This window comes from Geotrypetes seraphini, chromosome 2 (assembly GCF_902459505.1).
Source record: "Geotrypetes seraphini chromosome 2, aGeoSer1.1, whole genome shotgun sequence".
Lineage (NCBI taxonomy): Eukaryota > Metazoa > Chordata > Amphibia > Gymnophiona > Dermophiidae > Geotrypetes > Geotrypetes seraphini.
In genome coordinates this window covers 177,064,851-177,087,730 of record NC_047085.1, presented here as the reverse complement: position 1 = coordinate 177,087,730, position 22,880 = coordinate 177,064,851, and the positions used below count along the sequence as shown (strand labels likewise).

At 45.7% G+C, this 22,880-nt stretch overlaps 1 protein-coding gene across 3 annotated transcripts in view; it reads right to left on the bottom strand.

The window, feature by feature from the left end:
• The window catches only part of GALR1 (galanin receptor 1), a 50,124-nt gene extending 27,827 nt beyond the window's left edge, over window positions 1–22,297 (bottom strand). For all 3 annotated transcript variants that reach the window (XR_004537961.1, XR_004537963.1, XM_033929507.1), the window contains exons 1-2: window positions 21,194–22,297; window positions 7,652–7,717 (exon numbers count right to left, since the gene is read on the bottom strand). Coding sequence is in view for 1 of the 3 variants with exons in the window: in XM_033929507.1 (XP_033785398.1) it covers window positions 7,652–7,717; window positions 21,194–21,865 (738 nt within the window). In the remaining 2 variants the exon portion in view is untranslated. The remainder of the gene's footprint in view (window positions 1–7,651; window positions 7,718–21,193) is intronic.
• Window positions 22,298–22,880: the final 583 nt, after the last annotated feature.

The following is a 22,880-nucleotide window of genomic DNA, read 5'->3' as shown; positions in this document are numbered from 1 at the left end:
ACTGGCTGGTGGTCTCCCTGACTGTTCTAGAGGGAATGCAATGCTGAGTAAAGTTTGTAAACTCATTAGGATGACCTGTATTTTAGTACAATTTATATTCAACATATGCTCAAATGCTTGATGAGAGAAAAATAACCACAGTGAATAAATAACTCAAAAGGATATTTTTTTGTGAGTTATTCAATAAAAAGATTAAATAATAAGTATCCTTGTGTGAAAAAGTATTTGAAACCTTCATGCAGTAACTTGTAAGGTATGCAAAGAAAGCACAGTTACTTACCGTAACAGGTGTTATCCAGGGACAGCAGGCAGATATTCTTTACGCATGGGTGACATCACCGACGGAGCCCCAGTACGGACCTTTTTAACTAGAAAGTTCTAGTTGGCCGCACCGCGCGTGCGCGAGTGCCTTCCCGCCCGACGGAGGAGTGCGTGGTCCCCAGTTAGGATAAGCCAGCTAAGAAGCCAACCCGGGGAGGAGGGTGGGACGTAAGAATATCTGCCTGCTGTCCCTGGATAACACCTGTTACGGTAAGTAACTGTGCTTTATCCCAGGACAAGCAGGCAGCATATTCTTTACGCATGGGTGACCTCCAAGCTAACAGAGAGGGAGGAGGGATGGTTGGCCATTAGGAAAATAAATTTTGTAACACAGATTGGCCGAAGTGCCCATCCTGTCTGGAGAAGGCATCCAGACAGTAGTGAGTAGTGAACGTGTGAACTGAGGACCAAGTGGCAGCCTTGCAGATTTCCTCGATGGGCGTGGAACGGAGGAAAGCCACAGAAGCAGCCATAGCTCTAACCCTGTGGGCCGTGACAGCACCTTCCAGTGATAGACCGGCCCGAGCATAACAGAACGCAATACAGGCAGCCAGCCAGTTGGAAAGCGTCCGTTTAGAGACAGGATGACCCAGACGGTTAGGATCGAAGGTCAGAAAGAGCTGAGGGGACGAGCGGTGAGCCCTGGTACGGTCAAGGTAGTATGCAAGGGCACGCTTACAGTCCAGCGTGTGCAACGCCTGTTCCCCAGGATGAGAATGGGGCTTAGGGAAAAAGACAGGCAACACAATGGACTGGTTGAGGTGAAAAGCCGAGACCACCTTGGGAAGGAATTTAGGATGGGTACGCAGAACCACCTTGTCATGGTGAAAAACAGTGAACGGTGGATTGGCGACCAGTGCATGCAGCTCACTAACCCTCCTGGCAGAGGTGATGGCAATGAGGAAAAGCACCTTCCATGTTAGAAGTTTGAGCGAAGTTGTGGCAAGAGGCTCAAAAGGAGATTTCATGAGGGCTGATAAAACCACATTCAGGTCCAAGACGACAGGAGGAGGCTTCAGAGGTGGTTAGACATTGAAGAGGCCTCTCATGAACCGGGAAACCAGTGGATGAGCCGTCAGAGGTTTTCCGAGGATAGGCAGATGAAACGCAGTGATGGCACTGAGGTGGACTCTGATTGAGGTAGACTTGAGGCCAGCGTCGGATAGCGAGAGCAAATAGTCCAGTACAGTTTCCACCGCCAATGAGGTGGGACCGTGATGATGCCGTCGACACCAAGAGGAGAACCGGGTCCACTTCTGATGGTAACATTGGAGGGTGGTCGGTTTCCTGGAGGCGTCCAAAATGCGATGGACAGGCTGAGATAGATTTTCTGGCGAGGTCAGCCCGAGAGAAACCAAGCTGTCAGGTGGAGCGAAGACAGATTGGGATGCAGTAGAGACTGACGTTGCTGCGTAAGTAGAGTAGGAAACATAGGAAGAGGAATGGGCTCCCTGGAGCTGAGCTGAAGAAGGAGGGAGAACCAGTGTTGGCGAGGCCACCGAGGAGCGATGAGAATCATGGTGGCCCTGTCCCTGCGGAGTTTGGACAACGTGCGCAACATCAGAGGTAGTGGAGGAAAGGCATAGAGAAACCGATCCGTCCAGTCGAGCAGGAATGCGTCTGGGGTCAGACGATGAGGAGAGAAGAGTCTGGAATAGAACTGGGGCAGCTGATGGTTGTGAGGGGCTGCAAAGAGGTCCACCTGCGGAGTGCCCCAGCGAGCAAAGATGGAGTAGAGTGTTGAAGGGTCCAGAGTCCACTCGTGAGGTTGAAGGATGCGGCTGAGATTGTCGGCCAGGGAGTTCTGTTCGCCCTGGATATAGACAGCCTTGAGGAAGAGATTGCGGGCCCTGGCCCAGGTCCAGATGCGGAGAGCCTCCTGACAAAGGAGGCGAGATCCGGTGCCGCCTTGCTTGTTTATGTAGTACATGGCGACTTGATTGTCTGTGCACAGGAGAAGAACCTGAGGGCAGAGAAGGTGCTGGAAGGCCTTGAGAGCATAGAACATGGCTCTGAGTTCCAGGAAATTGATGTGATGTTGACGCTCCTGAGGGGTCCAGAGTCCCTGGGTGCATAGATCTCCGAGGTGAGCTCCCCACGCATAGGGGTCGGCGCCTGCCCAGGTTTGATAGGGGGTTCAGAAGAACTCGTCCTGCTTCCTGCTATGCCCAGAACTGGGTGGCCCCGAAGGTGGACGCCATACTGAGTCATGGGGCGGAGTAATAGGTTCCAAGGGAGGCAGGTCACTAAACGAGGCTTTCCTCGAGGGGATGGGCTCCAAGGGAGGCATATCACTAAGGGAGGCCCTCCTCGAGGGAATCGGTTCCAAAGGAGGTACAGCGCTAATGGAGGACCTCCTCGAGGACCCGGACACCGCTCGCCGCTCCTCCTCGCCGAGCAACGAGGTCGTGCGGCGAGGAGGAGGAGGAGGTCCGCCCCTCGAAGCCGAAGCTGGAAGGTCACCCTGGATGGTGGCAATCAGCCGAGGCCCCATGGTCTGCATGAGCTCCACGAACTGAGCCTCCAGGATGGACCGCAACGAAGCCGATATGGAGGGATCCGCACCAAAAGGGGGCCCTTCCGCACGGTCTCCGCGCTCCTTGGGTGCTACGTGCTTCTGCTTGCCAGTCTTTGGCACCTTGAGCACCACTGGTGGAACTGTCGGGGTCGATACCTGCTCCGAGGAGACGGATGAAGGCACCGGCGCCGAAGTCGGGGCCGAAACCGGTGTGAACGATGCCGGTTTCAGGAGGCCCGAAGCAGCCAGGGAGGCAGAGGGCTTCGCCGATCAGAGTGGAGCAAGGCCGGCACGATTTCGGGAAGTGATCCGGTCCCAGACACTGTAAGCAGCGTCGATGAGGGTCCGTGAGCGAAATCGCGCGCTGGCACTTGCTACACTTTTTAAAACCGGTAATCGGCCGGGACATAGGCCGGAAAAGCTCCGCCGCAAGGTCGAAGGCGCGGGGCCCCATCCACGCGGCCGACCCGGTATCGGAAGGAAAAATTTTTTGAAAAAAGAAATCAAAGAAAGAAAGAAATGCACAGGAGAGCCAAAATAACTCAACCTGCGGCAAAAAAGAAGGCAAAAAAGAGATTCAATGGGCGCAAATTGAAGATAGACTTCTCAGCTCCGCGGAAGAAAAAGAACTGAGGAGACACGCCCGGTGCATTGGGCGGGAAGGCACTGGCGCATGCGCGGTGCGGGCATCTCGAAACTTCTGAGTTTCTTCAAGCAAGACATGCTTGCAAGATGTCCGTATCGGGGCTCTGTCGGATGACATCACCCACTAGTGAGAATACCTGCCTGCTTGTCCTGGGATAATGTCAGTTATGCACATGAGTTAATTGCTAAATAAACTGCTAATGCATCAACAACTAATAACAGAATATTATTGGGGTTAATTGGTATTAATCGTCAGTAATTTTCATCAAGTTTCACTTTTGTGTTTGTGCGAACAGCAGTTCACATAAATCTCTACCTGGAATTCGAAGTAAATCTATTTATCTTTATTTTGAATCCAATAAGATATAGAAACATAGAAGCATGATGGCAGACAAGGGCTAAATGGTCCATCTAGTCTGCCCATCCACAGCAATCATTATCTCTTTCTCTCTCCGAGAGATCCCACGTGCCTATCCCAGGCCCTCTTTAATTCAGACACAGTCTCTCTTTCCACCACCTCTTCCGGAAGACTGTTCCATGCATCTACCACCTTTTCTGTAAAAAAGTATTTCTTCAGATTACTCCAGCCTATCACCGCTTAACTTCATCCTATGCCTTCTTATTGCAGAGTTCCTTTCAAATGAAAGAGACTCAACTCTTGCATATTTACATTATGTAGGTATTTAAACATCTCTATCATATCTCCCCTCTCCCGCCTTTCCTCCAAAATATACAGATTGAGATCTTTAAGTCTGTCCCCATATGCCTCATGATGAAGACCACACACTATCCTTTTATATATTTTTGAAGGTAAAGCCTCCAGAATTGTACACAATATTCTAAATGAGGTCTCACCAGAGTCTTATACAGAGGCATCAATACCTCCTTTTTCCTACTAGTCATACCTTTCCAGTGGCATAGTAAGGGTGAACGGTGCCCGTTGCTGTGGATCCCCTCCCCGCCCACTTCCCCACCCCTCTTGCATACCCTCTTCCCTTTCCCCATACCTTTTTAACTTCTCTGGAATGAGCAACATGTCCGCGTCGGTGCTGGCTCACCCTTTAACGTCACTTCCTAGGTGCGGGTCCTTGAAGTGACGTCAGAGAGAACATCAATGCGGGCAGCAAACTTGTGCCAGGGAATTAAAAAAGGTATGGGGGAAGGCAAGGGGCGTGCATGCGTGGCAAGGAGAGGAGTGTGGGGGGAGGGAGAGGAGGAGAAGTGCCATGCCCTTAGGAAGAGCACACCTTGGCAGACCCCACCTCTCCCCCCCCCACACACCCTTACTATGTCACTAGTCAAGCCTCACATTTTGGGTGGACCACTGGGTAGGCACATGTAATCTCCAAAGCCCCTCCCTCTGACGCCAACTCAAAATAATAAATATCTGAGTTGATGGGGATCCCCAAGCCCCACCAGCTGCAGGGTCCTCTAGTTGCAAGAATAGCTCCCTTTCCTGTTTACTCCAGCTGGCAGCACTGTCCACTCACTGCTGCTGCCCCACCCCCTGTGCATGTTCATTTTATGTGCATTTGCAAAAGCTCACCATATGCAGTAAAGGGAGGCTAGCATAATGGCAGCACATGGACAGTGCTGTTGGCTGATGCAAGTAGGAAAGGGAGCTGTTCTTGCCACCAGAGGACCTCTGCAGCTGGTGGGACTGGGGATCCCCACCACCAATAACAAAGACAGAAGAATTGTGGGTGGGTCTGAACCCAAAGTGGATGGGCCCAGGCCCACCTGGGCCACTTGTGGTTATGCCACTGAGAACTAGGGCTTTTAATGAAAGTGCAGACACTGCAAATGAAGATAACATCCTTGCTGTAGTATATGAGTAAGCCATTGTTTATGGACCAACTGCAACAGGATATAGACCATGAAAATTATTGAAAAATTAAGATTACCTACAGTTATGCGTAGCCCTGCCGATAGAGAAGATAATGTACTGCTTCCTTTACCCCTGGCAAAAATTAACCCTTTTTGGTGTCATTACTCTGAGACAGAACTCTGAGATTCTCAGAAACAGACTTCTTCAGCAAACCTTTACATGAAATTATGATAAAACTTTCCATGTAGAGCTTTCACAAATATTCAGAATTCAGTACTGAAAGTTTTTTTGTTTCCTAGAAGAGCAGCCTTATCAGCACACATTGGGGCCCTTTTACAAAGCTGTGCTAAAAAAGTGGCCTGTGCTAGTATTAGCACATGGGTTTCCTGCATGCTGAGGCCACTTTTAGTGCAGCTTTAAAATGGCTGCATTTTCCATTTTCTGAATCAATGGCCACACGCTAATTTCCAAATTAGTTTGTGAGCCCCTACTTCTACTTCTTTACTAGGTAGTAAGGCCTCCTGTGCTAACCATGCAATAATTAGTTAGCACTTAGGGCTCCTTTTACAAAGCCGTGCTAGGGCCTTAACCCGTGGAATAGCGTGTGCTAAATTGCCACAATCGCTAGCCACTACTGCCTCCTTTTGAGCAGGCGGTAGATTTCTGGCTAATCTGGTGTGTGCGATAAAACCGCTAGCGCGGCTTTGTAAAAGGAGCCCATAGTGATGTAGATGTGCTAAACGATTAGTGAAGCCGTGTTATGGTTTTTTTTTCTTGCCGGCCATGGCGGTAAAAATTCCGACGCTCATAGGAATTCTATGAACGTCTGAGCTTTTACCACCATGGCTGGTGATAAAAAAAATAAAAATAACGCAGCTTCATAAAAGGGGGGAGGGGGTAAATTATCAAATCACACAATTTTTGCATTAGTGCTAGCTTATACGGACTAACATGCCCAATCCAAACAGCAGCTGATTTAAGAATGACACTTGTTCGGCCCCCTCTCAAACATGTCCAAGGGCCTAATAATAAATGATTTCAGATCAAAAGTATTTAAATAGCAACCTAATAACATTTTTAGTATTGATCACTAACATTATTGCTAAGGAGGAAAAGACCTCAGAGGTCCGGAGATAAATCTCTACAGAGTGCTCCTGTATGGACCAATTTCTCTTTCATAGATCAATAACTAAATGTTATTTTAAATTAATTTTAATTCCATTCTAATAATTGTTGATCATGTTTAAATTGTCAGTTTTTAAACTATTGATTTTTAATGTAGATTAAGGGGGGTGTAGATAAGATTGAATTAATTCATATGGAAATTAAATTTGAAAGAATGATATAAATTTGTATGAAATATTATTGTAATTCTTATTGTACTGAATGTATTTCTGTATTATCCTACTGTACTGATTATTTGATTCTTTCAATAAAAATTGTTATACATAAAATGATTTATTTTTGTAGAAAATCAGTTCTTCAGTTATTATAGGAGCTCATCAGATAAGCCACATTACACTGTGCAACTCAGCTCCAAAATTGAAAATTTAGAAAATAGACAATTTCTTTGAAGGCTTCAGCAAGTCGCAGCAGAGACAGTGCTAAATGCTGCCTCTTTGGCAGACCGGACCATTCCTCTGCCACACTTCTCCCAGAGGAAGTTGCATCAGAGCAGCGGGATGCAGCAGAGGAAGGGCCCCACCTGTCAGATGGGTAGCTTTCAACACTGTCTCTGCCGTGACTCACTGTAGTTTTTAAATGATCCACCCCCAAACACTTACAGACCATTCACAGCACACCAATGTGCTGGGAACAGCGGTTGAAAATCACTGGTCTAAGCAAACTGTCACAGTGATTCAATCCCCAGGAACAACCTGGATATTTAACTCTTCCTCTTCCTGAACAAATTCTATTAACTGCTTAGGGTCAAAAGCGAATAATTCTTGACCTGAAAATGCTACCAAATAGTTGCAAGGAAAATATTTTATAAAAGAGGCACTCGGAGCTAAAATTCTAGTTTTGAAGGCCAGAAATTGCTGATGCTACTTCTTTAAATTCTTAGCTAGCCCCTCATTTTACTAAAACGTAGAGCGGCTTTCAGCGCCAGCCACGGCAGTAACAGCTCCAACTCTCACAGGAATTCTATGAGCATCGGAGCTGTTACCGGCACGGCCAGAACAAAAAAACACGCTACATTTTTGTAAAAGAAGGGGTAAATCAGTATAGAACTCTTGCCATAGATAATTATCTTGTAATAATTAACATAAATTGCTCTGCATTCTCTTAATCTAATAGTTTAGAATAGCTGGAAATCAAAATAGAAAATCAGACCTTACCTTTTTCTTTGATGCTTCTGACTTCTTTGACAAATTTCTTAACTTTTTATGCAGATGGTTAAGGACCTGGAAAATTATATCACATAGACATTAATTAACTTAAAAAAAACAGTTCACTTTCTAATTTGGTTTGCAGTAACTAACTTACCCCCCTACTCCTCCTTTTACAAAGCCGCATTAGGCTTTTATATCACCGGCTGCGGTGGTATTAGCTCCAATACTCATAGAATTCCTATAAGCGTCAGAACTAATATCTTTTTCTTGGCCAGCATAAACTTAACCAGCTAAGTCAATATTCAGTGCTGCCTGGTTAAGTTAATAGCATCCAAAGATTTGGGCCACGTAAACAGCAAGCCTATTTGGCCACTGAACTTGACCAGTCAGCGTGGAAAATTGTGGGTTATCATGCGATATAGCCAGTAAACATTTAGCTGCTAACTACGAATATTAGTGAAGATAACCAGTTATCTCAAGCTGAATATTTGCTTTTAACTAGCTAAGTGCTACTTAAGTCGTCACTGACATTTCTAGCTGGTAAATAATGCTGAATATGGTCTGGCTTGTGTGCAAGTGTACACTTACCCAGTGGTATAGTAAAGGTGAGAAGCTCCCGGGGCATTGGCACCCCTTCCCTGTCCTCTTCCCCTGCATGCGCACACCCCCTTCCCTTTCTCCGTACCTTTTTAACTTTTCCAGTGCGAGAAGCACGCCCACATCAGTGTTGGCTCACCCTTTGACGTCACTTCCTAGGCATGGGTCCCAAGAAATGACGTCAGAGAGAGTGCCAATGCCGATGCAGGCAGAAACCTCGCACCGAGGAAGTAAAAAAGGGTTAAGAGGGAGGCAAATGGCATGCGCACATGGCAAGGAGAAGAACGGGGGGGGGGGGCAAAGAGGAGGAGGGGTGTCACACCCTTAGGAAGAACACACCTGGTGTTGACTGCCCCCCTCCCCCGCATCTCCTTTACTACGCCACTGCACTTGTCCACTAAAGTGCCAGCAGGGTGCCAAAGCCCTGTTCTGTAATGGTGTACCTAAGTAAAAAGCAAAAGGAATTGACCCCGAAATATCAACAAAGAAGAAAATCCAGAGAAAACCAAAAATACAGTGGTGCCTCGCATAACGGACGCCTCGCACAGCGAACGCTGCGCATAACGAACTTTTTGTCTTGCTCCCTATAACGAACTTCGTTTCACACAACGAAGTCGCCCGAGGGGCCCGGGGGGGGGCGGAACTACTCTCGCCGCTTCCTAATGTGAGCCGGGAACAGCAGCACCCTCCTGTCTGAATGCAGTGTTCCATCATCTCCCTCCACCTTACCTTAGATGCCGAGTTTTCCGGCTTTCTTTTTCGGCCAGCCACACACTTTCAAAGAGCAGCACATGCGCACATGCTCTGTTGTTCAATCTTCTCCTCTGACGCAACCGGAAACCGGAAGTTGCAGGAGAGGAGAACATTGATCAACTCCAGCAGCTGCGCGTGCACAGCTTTTTGAAAGCGTGCGGCTGGGTGAAAAAGAAAGCTGGCAAACTCTGCATATAAGGTGAGGTGGAGGGAGGGAAATGTAGGGCTGCAGAACGAATTATTTTGTTTTACATGTATTCTTATGGGAAAACAGGGCTGCAGAACGAATTATTTTGTTTTACATGTATTCTTATGGGAAAACGCGTTTCACACAACGAACTTTTCGCATAACAAACTTGCTCCTGGAACGAATTAAGTTCGTTGTGTGAGGCACCACTGTATAATAATAACTTTATTCTTCTATACCTCCACTATCTTGCAACTTCTAGGCGGTTTACAATCAAGATAGCTGGACATTCAGCGAAATACAATAAGCAGATATTCAGAGGAAATACAGTACAATAATCATGAGAGCTGGACATTCAATGAAATACAATAAGCAGATATTCAGAGGAGATACAGTGAGCAGAGACTTTAAGAAAGCAAGAAAATAGAAATACAAATTGCTGAGCAAGAGTTTAAGATGTATATTTTGGTGGGTGATGTCCGAGAGGCCCTGTTAGGAATGAGCCGCATATTTTAGAAAATAACACTCTGTGGAGTGACAATGTTTCTAAATGGACTTTATTTGAAAGTGTCAAAAGTTCCAAAGGTACACTGAAATCATCCACATAAAATCACATAAAAACAAATTCATCCACAAATGCAAGCAGTGTCTCACTTCCGGCTCACCACACAATTGTTTCCCACGTACTTACCTTTATAGGACCCCCAGGGACCCCTGAAGAAGACTTTTTGTCGAAACATGAACCGTGTTGGGTCCTGTATCCCTAGCGGACTAGGTCCTTTAAGACTTTTATGTGGATGAATTTATTTTTATGTGGATGAATTTATTTTATGTGGATGATTTCAGTGTACCTTTGGAACTTTGACACTTTCAAATAAAGTCCATTTAGGAACATCGTCACTCCACATGGTGTGCCTAAGTACCACAGAATGTAAATTTAAGGGGGCATACATATGGAAGAAGCATGAGAGGACATATATATATCAGTCACTTCCATGCATATTTCACAGAATATTGTAAATTGCACACATCCCTACCTCATTTACCTGACTGCTACTACGCCGGTACATAGATAACATAAGAACATAAGCACTTTTCTAGGGGGTTTGAAATATGCTCTTTCTAATGAGACTGATTTGAAAGAGTTTCTGAAAGGTATTTTTCTGTAAAAGCAGGCTGAAAATACCCTATTTTTGGCCTTTTTACACAAATTAGCTACTTTACACTTAATTTGTAAACTAATGGAAAGAGCTTGGAGGTTGAAATTGTACTTTTGAAAACAACGTTGTACTGAGACATTATGTGCCAAATTTCGCATTTATTACTCAATTATTGTGGGAGCTAAATAATGTCAAACTTTGACTTTTTTTGGAGCACTAATTTTTTCGGCCAAGTTTACTGTAATTCAGCCATTCACTCAGTGCTCGACAAAAATTATTATTGGTAGCCCTGAATAGAGCTCCAAAAGTTGTGCAGGGTAGCTAAGTTTCAGTTTTTTTGGAAACATAGCTCGTGAGATATTGTGTCTCAAAGTTGTCAGAATGTCACTGTCGTACTGTATGTCATTGCAGTATGGGGTCAAACAAATGGCTATATCTCCACGAATATTCCACAGGCGAAACTAAAACTTTACCAAAGTTCGTTTGATACATGTGGGACTTTGTGCATAAAGTTTTATCAAAATCCGTGATGGTCATGCAGGGAGCCCTTGATCACTTGACATAGAATAACCCATCAGGCTTGATGAGTCTTGACAATCTCTCTATAACACCTTGGATTTTGGAACCAAGCAGACAGAATATCTCCCAGGACATCATGTCTGCTCTGCAGATGGAAGCTTCTGTACCTTCAGGAGGGAATCGCCAACCATCACTACCTTTCGGTAGAAACTTTGAATGGGTGTGCAGAACCACTTTGTCATGTGAAAGGGGGATCTGCCATCAATGCTTGTAACTCACTGACTCTCCAAGCTGAAGTGAGAGAGATAAGAAAAACAACTTTCCAGGTAAGAAACTTGAGATGAGCTGTAGCCATTGGCTCAAATGGTGGCTTCAATAAGCTGGAAAGAGCCACATTAAGGTCCCAGACCACTGAAGGAGGTTTCAGAGGTAGTTTTTCATTGAAAAGTCCCTTCTTGAATCTGGAGACCAACGGATGAGCCATGAGAGGTTTACCCTCAACTTGAAGATGGAAAGCAGTAATAGCACTGAGATGGACTCTAATAGATGTTGATTTCAGTCCAGAGTCCGAAATGTGAAGCAAATAATCTAACACAAGATTAACTGACAAGGAAGCAGGATCATGATGATGCAGAAGACACCAGGAAGAAAACCAAGTCTACTTTTGTTGATAACATTGTTGATTGGCTGGTTTTCTGGAGGCGTCAATAATACTGCGGACAGGCTGAGAGAGATGTAATTCAGCTGAGTTCAGCCAGAGAGATAGCAATATGACAGATTGCAGGTTGGGATGAAGAAGAGCTCCTTGATTCTGTGTAAGCAGAGAAGAAAAGATTGGAAGAGGTATGGGCTCCCTGGTGCTGAGTTGAACTAGAAGGAAAAACTAATGCTGTCTGGGCCACCGAGGAGCTATGAGGATCATGGTGGCTGACTCCTGCTTGAGTTTGAAAAGAGTTTTCAAGATGAGAAGAGTGGGAGGAAACGCATAGAGAAACAGTTGCGTCCAGTCCAGTAGAAACACATCTGCTTCGAGACGGTGAGGTGAGTAAAGTCTGGAGCAGAATTGGGGCAACTTGTGATTATGGGGAGCCTCAAACAAGTCCACTTGAGGAGTGCCCCATTTTGCAAAGATGGACTGAAGAGTTGTCGAGCTGTGTCCATTCGTGAGGCTGAAGAATTCTGCTGAGGTTGTCTGCCAAGGAATTCTGCTCGCCTTGTATGTAGACTGCCCTCAGGAAAAGGTTGCGGGTTGTCACCCAAAGCCAGATATTTTGAGCCTCCTGACAAAGTAAAAGAGAGCACGTGTCTCCTTACTTGTTTATGTAGTACATTGCTAGTTGATTGTCCGTGCAAAGGAGGAGGACTTGATCGCTCAGAAGATGTTGGAAAGCTTTCAATGCATAGTACATTGCTCTGAGTTCTAGAAAATTGATGTCAAATTTGCGCTCTTTGGTAGTCCAAAGGCCCTGCATTTGAAGACCATTCATGTACGCCCCCCAGGCGTAAGGGGAAGCATCCACTGTGAGTACCTGTTGATGAGGAGATAGATGGAAAAGGAGACCACTAGATAGACTGGAAGCGGTCATCCACCAGTGGAGCAACTGTAGAAGAGATGAGGTTATAGAGATATGCTGTGATAGCCGATCTGTCACCTGAGACTACAGGGAAGCGAGGGTCCACTGAGGAGTGCGAAGATGCAGTCTGGCAAGTGGTGTCATATGAACTGTGCAGGCCATGTGTCCTAGGAGAACCATCATGCACTTCGCAGAGATTTTTTAGAGATGAAGCAGAGTGGTTAGTTGACCTGGAGGAAGAAACACCCTCATGAGAGAAAGGTCAAGAATTGCTCCAATGAACTGGAGACATTGAGTCAGTAGCTGGGACAATTTGAGAATATTGATCTCAAATCCCAAGGCTTGAAGGAAAGAGATTGCATGAGTTATCGCCAGCTCCACCTCTTGAGGCGCTGGCAAGTCCAAAGCGCCTAGAACCAGCCATGTTGGACGTGGGAGGGGTCTGCAAAGTGATGGACTGCACACCCAGACATGCCACCTAAATAGTGAGGTACCTTACAAGGCACTGCTGTGAACTTTACAAAAAGGGTGCCATGGCTTCTCCTCACTACAGCTCCCATATAGATGACAGTGAGCCTCCCAAACCACCTCCAGAATCTCCTAGACCCACTTATCTACCACCCCAATAGCCCTTATGGCTGCAGGAGCCACTTATATGCCAGTAAAAAAGGGTTTTGGAGATGTATAGGGCAGTGCACATGTTTAAGTATTAATGCAGTGATTACAGGGGCTTATGGGAATGGTCCTCCTCTCTATGGGTCCCTAACCCACCCCCAAGACAACTTAAGCTGCCTCTGGGCTGGACAACTAGGCTTTCCTATGCTAGGCGGCCAGGTGATGATGGTCTGGAGGCTGAAATTTAAAATTGTGAATAAAATTTTATGTGGGTGGGGGGGTTGGTGATCACTGGGGTAGTGTGTGGGGGTCTGTGTTATGTGTTTGCAGTGCTTATCTGGTGAGTTTAGGTGGGTTTTTGTGACTTAGACCATGTTTTACATGGTCTAAGTCACAACGTCCAAGTTCCGTCTAGACTCTGTTGTAAAACTTTCGGTTATAAATGCTGTACGACTAAGTCTAAGCCGGCCCACGTCCCACCCAACTCCCGCCCTCAACACGCCTCCCGAAACGCCCCATTTAGCTTTGGACGTTGAGCGGCACTATGAAGGCCTAGGTCATTTAGAAATATGTCCAAAACCCGTTTCTATTTTCGGCGCTTGGATGTTTTTGAGAAATGTTCGTCCAAGTGCCGACTTAGGCCGGTTTTTGGACATATTTCTCTTTCGATTAATGAGCCCCCCTAGAGTTTCTAACCTCATCTATGGCAAATATCAAGCCTTCCAAATAAGACTATTCATTCATAAGATGTAATACAAGAAATGTGCTGAATACTGGACTTTCATGTCAGAAAAACAATCTCCAGCTTGGTCCGGATTGTATCTGCTCTATGTATTAATCATAGAAGCACAAAAATACCATCAGAAGAGTTCTCAGCACAACATTCGCTCACAAGATACAATTGACATAGTTCCCACCACAAATCTTTTCTCTGTGGCTCATCTTCTGACTGAGAAGAGGTTATTCTCTGGCACCTTCTCCTTCAGCTGACTGATGAGTATAGTACTCACCCGTGGAGGCTACCACTGAAGGTTAGTTATAGCAAAGGGCATGAGAAAGAATTCTGTCTTTTCATCCTCTACTTGTTGGTAAACAGAAGCTTCTTAGCTTCACAGAAACTAAGAAACTGAGGGACCGCGCGCCTACGTCGGGCGGGAAGGCACGCGTGCATGCGCGGTGCGGGCTATCTTTCTAAAGACTTTCTAAACTTTCTAAAGACTTAAAGACTTTCTAAAGACTTAAAGTGGCGATGCACTTTTAAAGTGTCCTTACCGAGGCTCCGTCGGTGACGTCACCCATGTGTGAGAATATGCTGCCTGCTTGTCCTGGGATAAACACAACTTTTAGTGAACCAGGTAACCAACTGTCAAATAAGTATAAGCTTGAGGATATTCAACATTGTCCAATATTTACAGTTTCAGAAAGAAATTATTTCTTCACTTAATTCAATATAAATAGAAAAACATTACCTTAGATTTCAATAGTCCACCCCATCTGAGCTCAACCTATATAAAATTACATTGGTACGTATGTTATATTATCTATACATAGAAGCTGCTTTTTTTTCCTACATGCAGTTTGGTAAAATCACTGCTCCCACAGAATTTATCAGCAAATGAGAAAATTTAAAAATATTGGGATAGGATGCTAAATCCTCTCTAGATTTGGGGTACTGGTTAAAAAAACAGAAAAGTACTAAACAGTCAATTTTCTCAATGGAAAAAGTGAATAGTAGAGAATCTCAGGGATCTGTATGGGGGTCAAATGCTTTTTAAGATATTAAAAATAATGTGGAAATGGGAATAATTAGGACTGGCCCAACCAGTAGCAAGACTAGGAAGTCACTTAAGGTGGCAGCTAATAAATTAACAAGAGAAAATAGGTTTGCCATGGGCATAGTGAGGGAAGGAGGCACTCGGGGTGGTGGTGTCTGGCATCGCCACGCCATGCACTCCCTGCTCTCTTTCCTGCCACGCCCACCCCCATACTCCTCCGCCGCGTGACTCCCAAATGCCTTTTCAAATCTCCGCCAGTAGTAAGCAGCATCTCCTACCTGGCTAGACCCAGTGGGTGGCACTTATCCAGGAAGAAGTCACACCTGCCTAAAGTAGTGATGTTGAATATCAAATGCTATATTTGTGCTCCCCAAACCACCCTCAGGCACACTTAGTCAGTTCAGCTTTCAGGATATCCACAATGAATATGTATGGGAGATATTTGCATGCCACCAAGGAAACAGTGCATGCAAATCTATCTCATGCATATTAATTGTGGATATCCTGAAAACCTTGGTCCTCTGATGCAAGATTGCCACATTTATACATGAAACCATCTCAATATGTGCACCTCTTGTCTGGAAACAATTGCAGTTAGAACAAGACTATCTTCTTTTAGGAAATTAATGAAAGCTTGGCTTCTTACTGCTGCTTATTAAAATTTACTCTCCCTTTTACGAAGCCGCATTAGGCTTTTTTATCACCAACTGCAGCGGTATTAGCTCCGACGCCCATAGAATTCCTATGAGCGTCAGAGCTAATACCACCATGGCGAGTGGTTAAAAAAAGCCTAACACAGCTGGTTTTAAGAAAAGTTTGGACATGTTCCTGGAGAAAAAGTCCATAGTCTGTTATTAAGAAAGACATGGGGGAAGCCACTGCTTGCCCTGGATCAATAGCATGGAATGTTGCTACACCTTGGGTTTTGGCCAGGTATTAGTGACCTGGATTGGCCACCGTGAGAACGGGCTACTGGGCTTGATGAACCATTTGTCTAGCCCAGTATGGCTATTCTTATGTTCTTAAAAGGGGGATTTAATATAATTGGGTTGAACTGATATTGTTTTAAATTGTTACTGATGTTTTATACGCATTTTTTTTTTTATTTTGAGAAAAATTTTATCGTTTACATTGTCCACCAACGTGAGCCCTTTCTAGGTAGATTCAGTGGAGTTCAATTAATAAATAATTCTGACATGGTATTAGTCCAAAAGCTAATGCCCCATTTCACAAAAAAATCTATTGGCTACCATAGCCAATAGAACTCCACATTGAAAAAAAGTGGGTAAAACAATACCTTCTTGGCACCCGGAATCAGTAATTTTCTAAGATACCTGGTATGTCTGTTCCCCATGAGGCAGAGGCAATTCATTTGTAAATGCAGTTGGACTGTACCCCCCCCAAAAAAAAAAATTAAATTTAAAAGCAAGGAAGGGAACACCATAACTCTCACTCTTGCACACACGAAGCTACACGGTCTGTGATGCACACGGGAAGGAAGTTGATAGCAAATGGATCACACTAGTTCATTGGCCAGTAGTGTAATTCTTATACAGGGGACCTATTTTGGAAGAGGACTCAATAAAACTGAAGACCAAGAAAATAAAGGATAGGTTAAATTAGAGAGGTGTAAAAATGTACTGTAATAGACATGAATGGTGATAGAGGGTCAAAGACTGAAAGGAAATTGATTGGCTTGGGGGGGATTTTTCAGTAGTATGTTGAGACATGATGCATTTGGTACAGTAGCTATTCCCCTGTCATAGCAGAGCTTGTAATCTAAGATTGTGTACCTAAAAGTTAACCCCACCCCCTTTTTACAAAACTATACAAGAGGTTTTCAGTACTGGTCGGTGCACTGAATGCTCTGTGGTGCTCTGACAGTCACAGAGCTCCTATAAGCGTCGGAGCAGCCCAGAGCTCTCAGCGTGCTGGCCGGCGCTAAAAACCTCTTGCACAGTTTTGCAAAAAGGGGGGAAGGAGTGACTTGTTCAAAATCACAAGTTAAACAACAGCTGCAGGATTTGAACACAGTGGCTTTGCTAGTTCTTGGCTTGCTGCTCTAGCCACTACGCTGCTCCTTGAAGTGGATCCACCAGCCTGCTCTGCTATATGTAGGCTGATGGAAATCAGTCTGTCCTAGGACTGACTCAACAACTTGACATCATTCAGGAATTTCTTAAGGAAAATAATTTGCTTTTACATTTTAAAAATGACCCTTTCCGGGTATTTCATGGGGGCTACACTTTGTTATTTTTCCTTATAAAGACAAAAAAAATAAGTAATGCATTTAGGAGTTCTTTTGCGCTAATGCAGTGGTTTTCAACCCTGTCCTGGAGAACCACCAGTCAGTCGGGTGTTCGGGATAGTACTAATGAATATGCATGAGAGATTTGTATATAATGGAGGTGACAGACATGCAAATCTGCCCTATGCATATTCATTAGGGCTATCCTGGTGGTCCTTCAGGACAGGGTGGCGAACCACTGTGCTAATGGATATTAGCACACACTAAATACTGCATGTCCTTTTGTATACCTATGGGTCACTTGGCATGAGCTAGGCTTTAGTTTCAGTATAAGGACTCCTTAGAGAAAAGGGTTACTTTAAGAAAGCATTTTTACAAAAATAGTTTGAGATTGTTTCAAAAGTAATAAGCAATGATGAAATACATGTTTCTAGCTTTGCTCTCTTACTATACAGAAGGTCTTAGTCTCCTGAAGGAGATATCATAAGCAAGGCTCAGAAAATACTTTCAGTGTTACTTTAGAGAGTTATCTATTGATGCTACTACTACTATTTATCATTTTTATAGTGCTGAAAGGTATACACAATGCTGTACATTTAACATTCAATAGATGGTCCCTGCTCAAAAGAGCTTACTATTTAATTTTCACAGATAGGACATCTCAGGGTTGGGGTGTTTCTAGCAGAGGGAATGATATGATGGGTTCATAGACAACGGTGCGAAAGACAAAGACGCGCCCAGACAATTGAGCGCAGCGTGGAGGCGCGCGCCGCTCAAAATTACTGTTTTTAGGGCTCCGACGGGGGTTTTTGTTGGGGAAACCCCCCTCCCCACTTTACTTAATAGACATCACGCCGGCGTTATGGGGGATTTGGGGGGGTTGTAACCCTCCACATTTTACTGTAAACTTAACTTTTTCCCTAAAAACAGGGAAAAAGTTAAGTTTTCAGTAAAAAAAAACCCACACCCCCCACAACGCGACGTGATGTCTATTAAGTAAAGTGGGGGGGTTCCCCCCCATTCCCCCCCGTCGGAGCCCTAAAAACAGTAATTTTGAGTGGCGCGCGCCTCTGCGCTGCGCTCAATTGTCTGGGCGCGCCTTTGTCCCGGCGCGTTTTTGATCTGACACCGATATGATGAGTTAAGGTAATTGACGGTGAGTGACAGTGCGGTAAGAAAGAAGGGACGGAGTCTGGAGTTGGCAGTAGAGGAGAAGGGTACAGATAAGAGGGACTTACCAGATGAACTGAGTTTATGGGGGGAGAACATGGGGGAGATAAATGAGAAGAGATATCGAGAAGCTAGTAAGTCAGTAAGAGGAGTTTGAACTGTATTTGGAAATGAATGGGGAGCCAATGAAGTGATTTGAAGAGAGGAGTAATATGAGCACTCGCAGAATATGAGTCGTGCAGCAGAACTGATAAATTATAGTTTTCTCTTGAAATAAAAATGCAAGAAAATAAATCATTTTGTTCATGAGTATAGCTAATAATAAGTAGTCACACTTCATTTAATTCAAAATGTTTTTGAAATGAGTTTAGGAAATGGAAGTATGATTTCATTACCCATCAGAATGACACTGGTTAAACAAAATAAAAATCAAGATTTGAGGCACTGTAAATATGACTTGCACAGATTAAGGAGGTTAATGAACTAACTTAAGAGGGGCCATTGAAAAGTTCTCAGCCCAACCAACAAAGTTGGGGCAGTCTCCATTGCGGGCTACACACTTAATCCAGCAATTTTCCACTTTGTTCCATATTTTTCTGATGGAATGAAAAAAGTGAAAAATCGCTGGACTACGTGTATAGCCTTCGATAGAGACGGCCCCAACTTTGTTGATTGGGCTGAGAACTTTTCGGTGGCCCTTCATAATTGCTCTCGGCTCCATGTGGCAATGCAAAGAGAAATCAGAGCAAAGCCAGTAAAATACAGTCCCACAATAAAGGAGCTGTCCAAGATGTAGGGTGCTTAGCAAACAAAAGAACAAACCTCAGTGCTTAAGATTGTGAATTTAGCAATATGCAATAAATATTTGAAACACTGTATAGAAAAATGCTCAGTGACTCAAGACCAGATGGGAACAAACCCCATGCAAAAGCTAACATCTACTTCCCCATGTGTAGTTTTTGTAACCAGTGGCGCAAGATTCTCCTGCCTTCTTTTTTGACTTTAGAAAGATGTAGGGTGGCCAACTCATGGAAGATCAATCTAATCCAATTCTGTTTACCCTCTGGATATATGAATTTGTAGCTATGATTTCCCCTTTGAACAACATCAGATCTTGAAATCCATGCATGCCACAGAGTAAAATTAGACTAGCTGGGACGTGGTACAGCAGTTCCCTTCCTCCTCATCCATAGGTCTGGCCAATTATTGTCAAATTATCAGAATTCCAAACTGCCATTTTCACAGGTCACACAGCAGAAAGAAAAATCTTCAGCACGTGCTTAGACACTAGCGCCCTCTACTATTAAATTGCGCTAACAGTTTTTAGTGCAGAGAGCCGCGCTGAATGGCCTGCGCTGCTCCCGACGCTCATAGGAACTAGAGGTCTGCACAGGAACGGGGATTGCGGGATTCCCGCGGGTCCCGCAGGAATCCCCCCCTAACCCAGGGGACTCCAACGGAGACCCCCCCTAACCCACGGGACTCCAACAGAGACCCCCTCTGGCCCACGGGACTCCCACAGGGACCCCCCCTCTAGCCAACGGGACTCCCACGGGGATGGAAGGCTTTGGAAGCAGGGTTCGTCCATATAATATAATGGACATGTCAGCCTTAGTAAAAGAGGGGGTTTATAAGTTAATTACCTGAACAGAAAACAAAAAAAGGGTTCCACTACAGAGATTCCACAAGGAAAACAGCAGCACAAGCACAAAAGAAACTGGAATTAATGATCCTGTCAGAAGTAATTGCTGCTTTTTATGGGGACAGGCGGGGATGGAGGTAATTCCTTGCGGGGATGGGTGGGGACGTAGAGGATCCTGGCCGGGACGGGCGGAGATGTGTGGGATTTCTGTCCCCGCGCAACTCTCTAATAGGAACTCTATGAGCATCGGGAGCAGCGCGGGCCATTCAGCGCGGCTCTCTGTGCTACAAACTGCTAGCGCAGTTTAATAGAAGAGGGGGTTGGGTTTGGATACATAAAACATCTAGGGACAGTAATTATCAGAGAAGGAAACTTACTGCTATGTTTTGTGGGGATTATTTCTATGATACACCAGTGTGCTCCCATGCAAGCGCTGTGTGTGCTTTTAGAGAGGCAGAAAAAGGTGGCCAAGCCACTCCACATGGAAGCAAAAAGCTGCAGAATTAAAAACCTCACACACATACCCAAAAGATAAACTGACATCTTTGGTTGTCAGTCACCAGAGAAATTTACCAAAAACATTTTGTTCCACGATATAAAAGCAATATAATTATTCTACTGTGGACAATAAGAGAGCTTTTACCACAAACTTCAAACTTTAAAATGTCTGCAAATGTTGTCTGGTAACTTAAATTTGGAGGAGGCCTCTCTATATTAATTTACCCTTTTGCAAGTCTGACCTCTCAGAGTTCTTCATCTGATGTCTCAATCCCACTGGTAAACTTCACAAAGCCAAGTCAAAGATTTCACTCACTGTCAGCCACTAATGAAAGAAGTCACCACATTACAGGCTAGCATTTATCAGGAATGCAAAAATCTGCTGCACATTCTGGGAATGTTATCATCTGGAATCTTACCGAACACCAAAGCGTGCTCAGGGAGTGCAACTTGTATTATCGTTCAAAGATGCCCCTGCTATGGCAAAGCTACTGAGAATCAAGCCACAGAGAGCAAGTTAATCCACCAATAAACAGTAACAGCAGCAATAGGTCCCAGAGTTAGAAGATTAACAGGGCACAGATTCGGTCAGTGATGACAGTAATCAGGGAAACATAACCAGAAGCAACTGCAATTAGAAAATTTGTCAGGCTGCCTGCACTTTTCTACATTGAACTTAGGACTTCCACCACGGTTGCATCCAGTGCCTTTCAATGGTGCTCAGCAGTCCATTACTACTACTAATGTTGGCAACACTAATAACAATAATGCATTTTAAAAAAAAAATGAAAGCACTGACATTCACTCTACCTTAGCATAGCAAAAGGAGATGAGAAGCAGGGGCAGCAGGTAGCCAAAGACGAAGGTGCACACCACGTAGATTTTCTTGTGCCTCAGGCTGGCCCACTGCTCCCAGCAGAAGGTCAGGTTGCCCACCCGGTGGATCAGGCGCTGGTTGTAAGCCACCGGCGACGCCATGGCGACGGACAGGGCCCAGATGAGGCCGACCCCGGCCAGGGCGTTCCTGGACACGCGGATGGAGGACGACCTCCGCGAGTGCACGATGGCCACGTAGCGGTCCACCGACATGGCCGACAGGGTGAAGATGCTGACCAGCATGCTCAGGGTGTAGAAGTAGTGCACGGACTTGCAGAGGAAGGCGCCCAGCACCCAGGTGGGCAGCACGTAGACGGTGGACTGGAAGGGGATGCAGAAGAGCAGGTAGGCCAGGTCGGCCACGCTGAGGTTCAGGATGAAGATGTTGGTGGTGCTGCGCGCCTTGCCCGGCTTGCTGCGCGCCAGCACCGTGATGACGAGCGAGTTGCCCAGCACGCCCAGGGCGAAGATGAGGCCGAAGACGACGAGGATGAGGAAGTTGTCGAGGCCGATGCCCAGGAAAGGCTCGTCCTCCGCCGGCGGCCACGGGGCGGTGAGGTTCTCGGGGCTCTGGCTTCGGTTGAGGGGGGAGGCGGCCGGATCCATCTTCTCTCTCTCTCGCTCTCTCTCCGCCGGGCGGGCCGGAACCGCTGGGGCGGGCAAAGGTCTGCGGCTCTAGTGAAGGCGAAAGCAAGCAAGCAACCCCTCCCCTCCCCACAAAAAAAAAAAAGATGCCTCTACAGACCGTGAAGAAGAAAGAAGCGAATTGGCCACTTGACTTAAGAAAGTTAGGACTGACGCACGAAAAGCAAGACGAAGAAACGAAGGCGCTTCGAGAAGTGTTAAAGCTGCCCCAACTTTTTTTTTTTCCCCCGGGCTTTTGCTCCCCCACCAGAGCTTGTGTGTGTGGGGGGGGGAGGCGACGTCCTCCGCTTGGGATTCCCGAGTCCCCAAAAGAGGACGACAAGGAGGGGGGGGGGAAAGCGGCTAGGCTGCAAACTGGGAAAAGCCTCGCGCGAGGTGCGAGGAGGAGCCAGCTCGAGCTAAAGAGCGGGAGATTGACTAGAGCGCAGGCGAACTGCTTATATACAGGAAGGAAAGCGGGGGGGAGGGGGAGTCCGTGCTCGCTTTTCTCCAATGTGACTCTGAAGCCGAAAGCGGACGGACGGACTGGGCGCCTCTCTTTGGCGCTCTCTCTCTCTCTCTCTCTCTCAGTCTTCGCTCCCCCCCTCTGCCCCCCGGCTCCTGACTCGGTGTCGCTGCCAGGATGCTTTTGCCCCACGGGCGCTCCGGCGACACCGGAACAAAAGCAGCCCGAGGCTAAAAAAAAAAAAAACCCTTTCTCTTCCCGAGACCCCCTCGAGCAGCTCGTGCTTCACCCTTCTAGTCCGTCAGGTCCGCGTTTTACCCCTTCCCAATTTTGCACGGCATTCGTTTCTCCCCTCCGGCAAGAGAAACGAAAAGACGGCATATCTTTTGTTTTCCACTATTATGGATTGTTTTATTCCATACTTTGTAATTTTGTAAAAATTCAATAAATAAACATTGACTAAAAAAAAAAAATAGGTAGCACCTTCCAGAAAAAAAAAAAAAAGGACGTGCCACCTTGAAATGGAGTTTT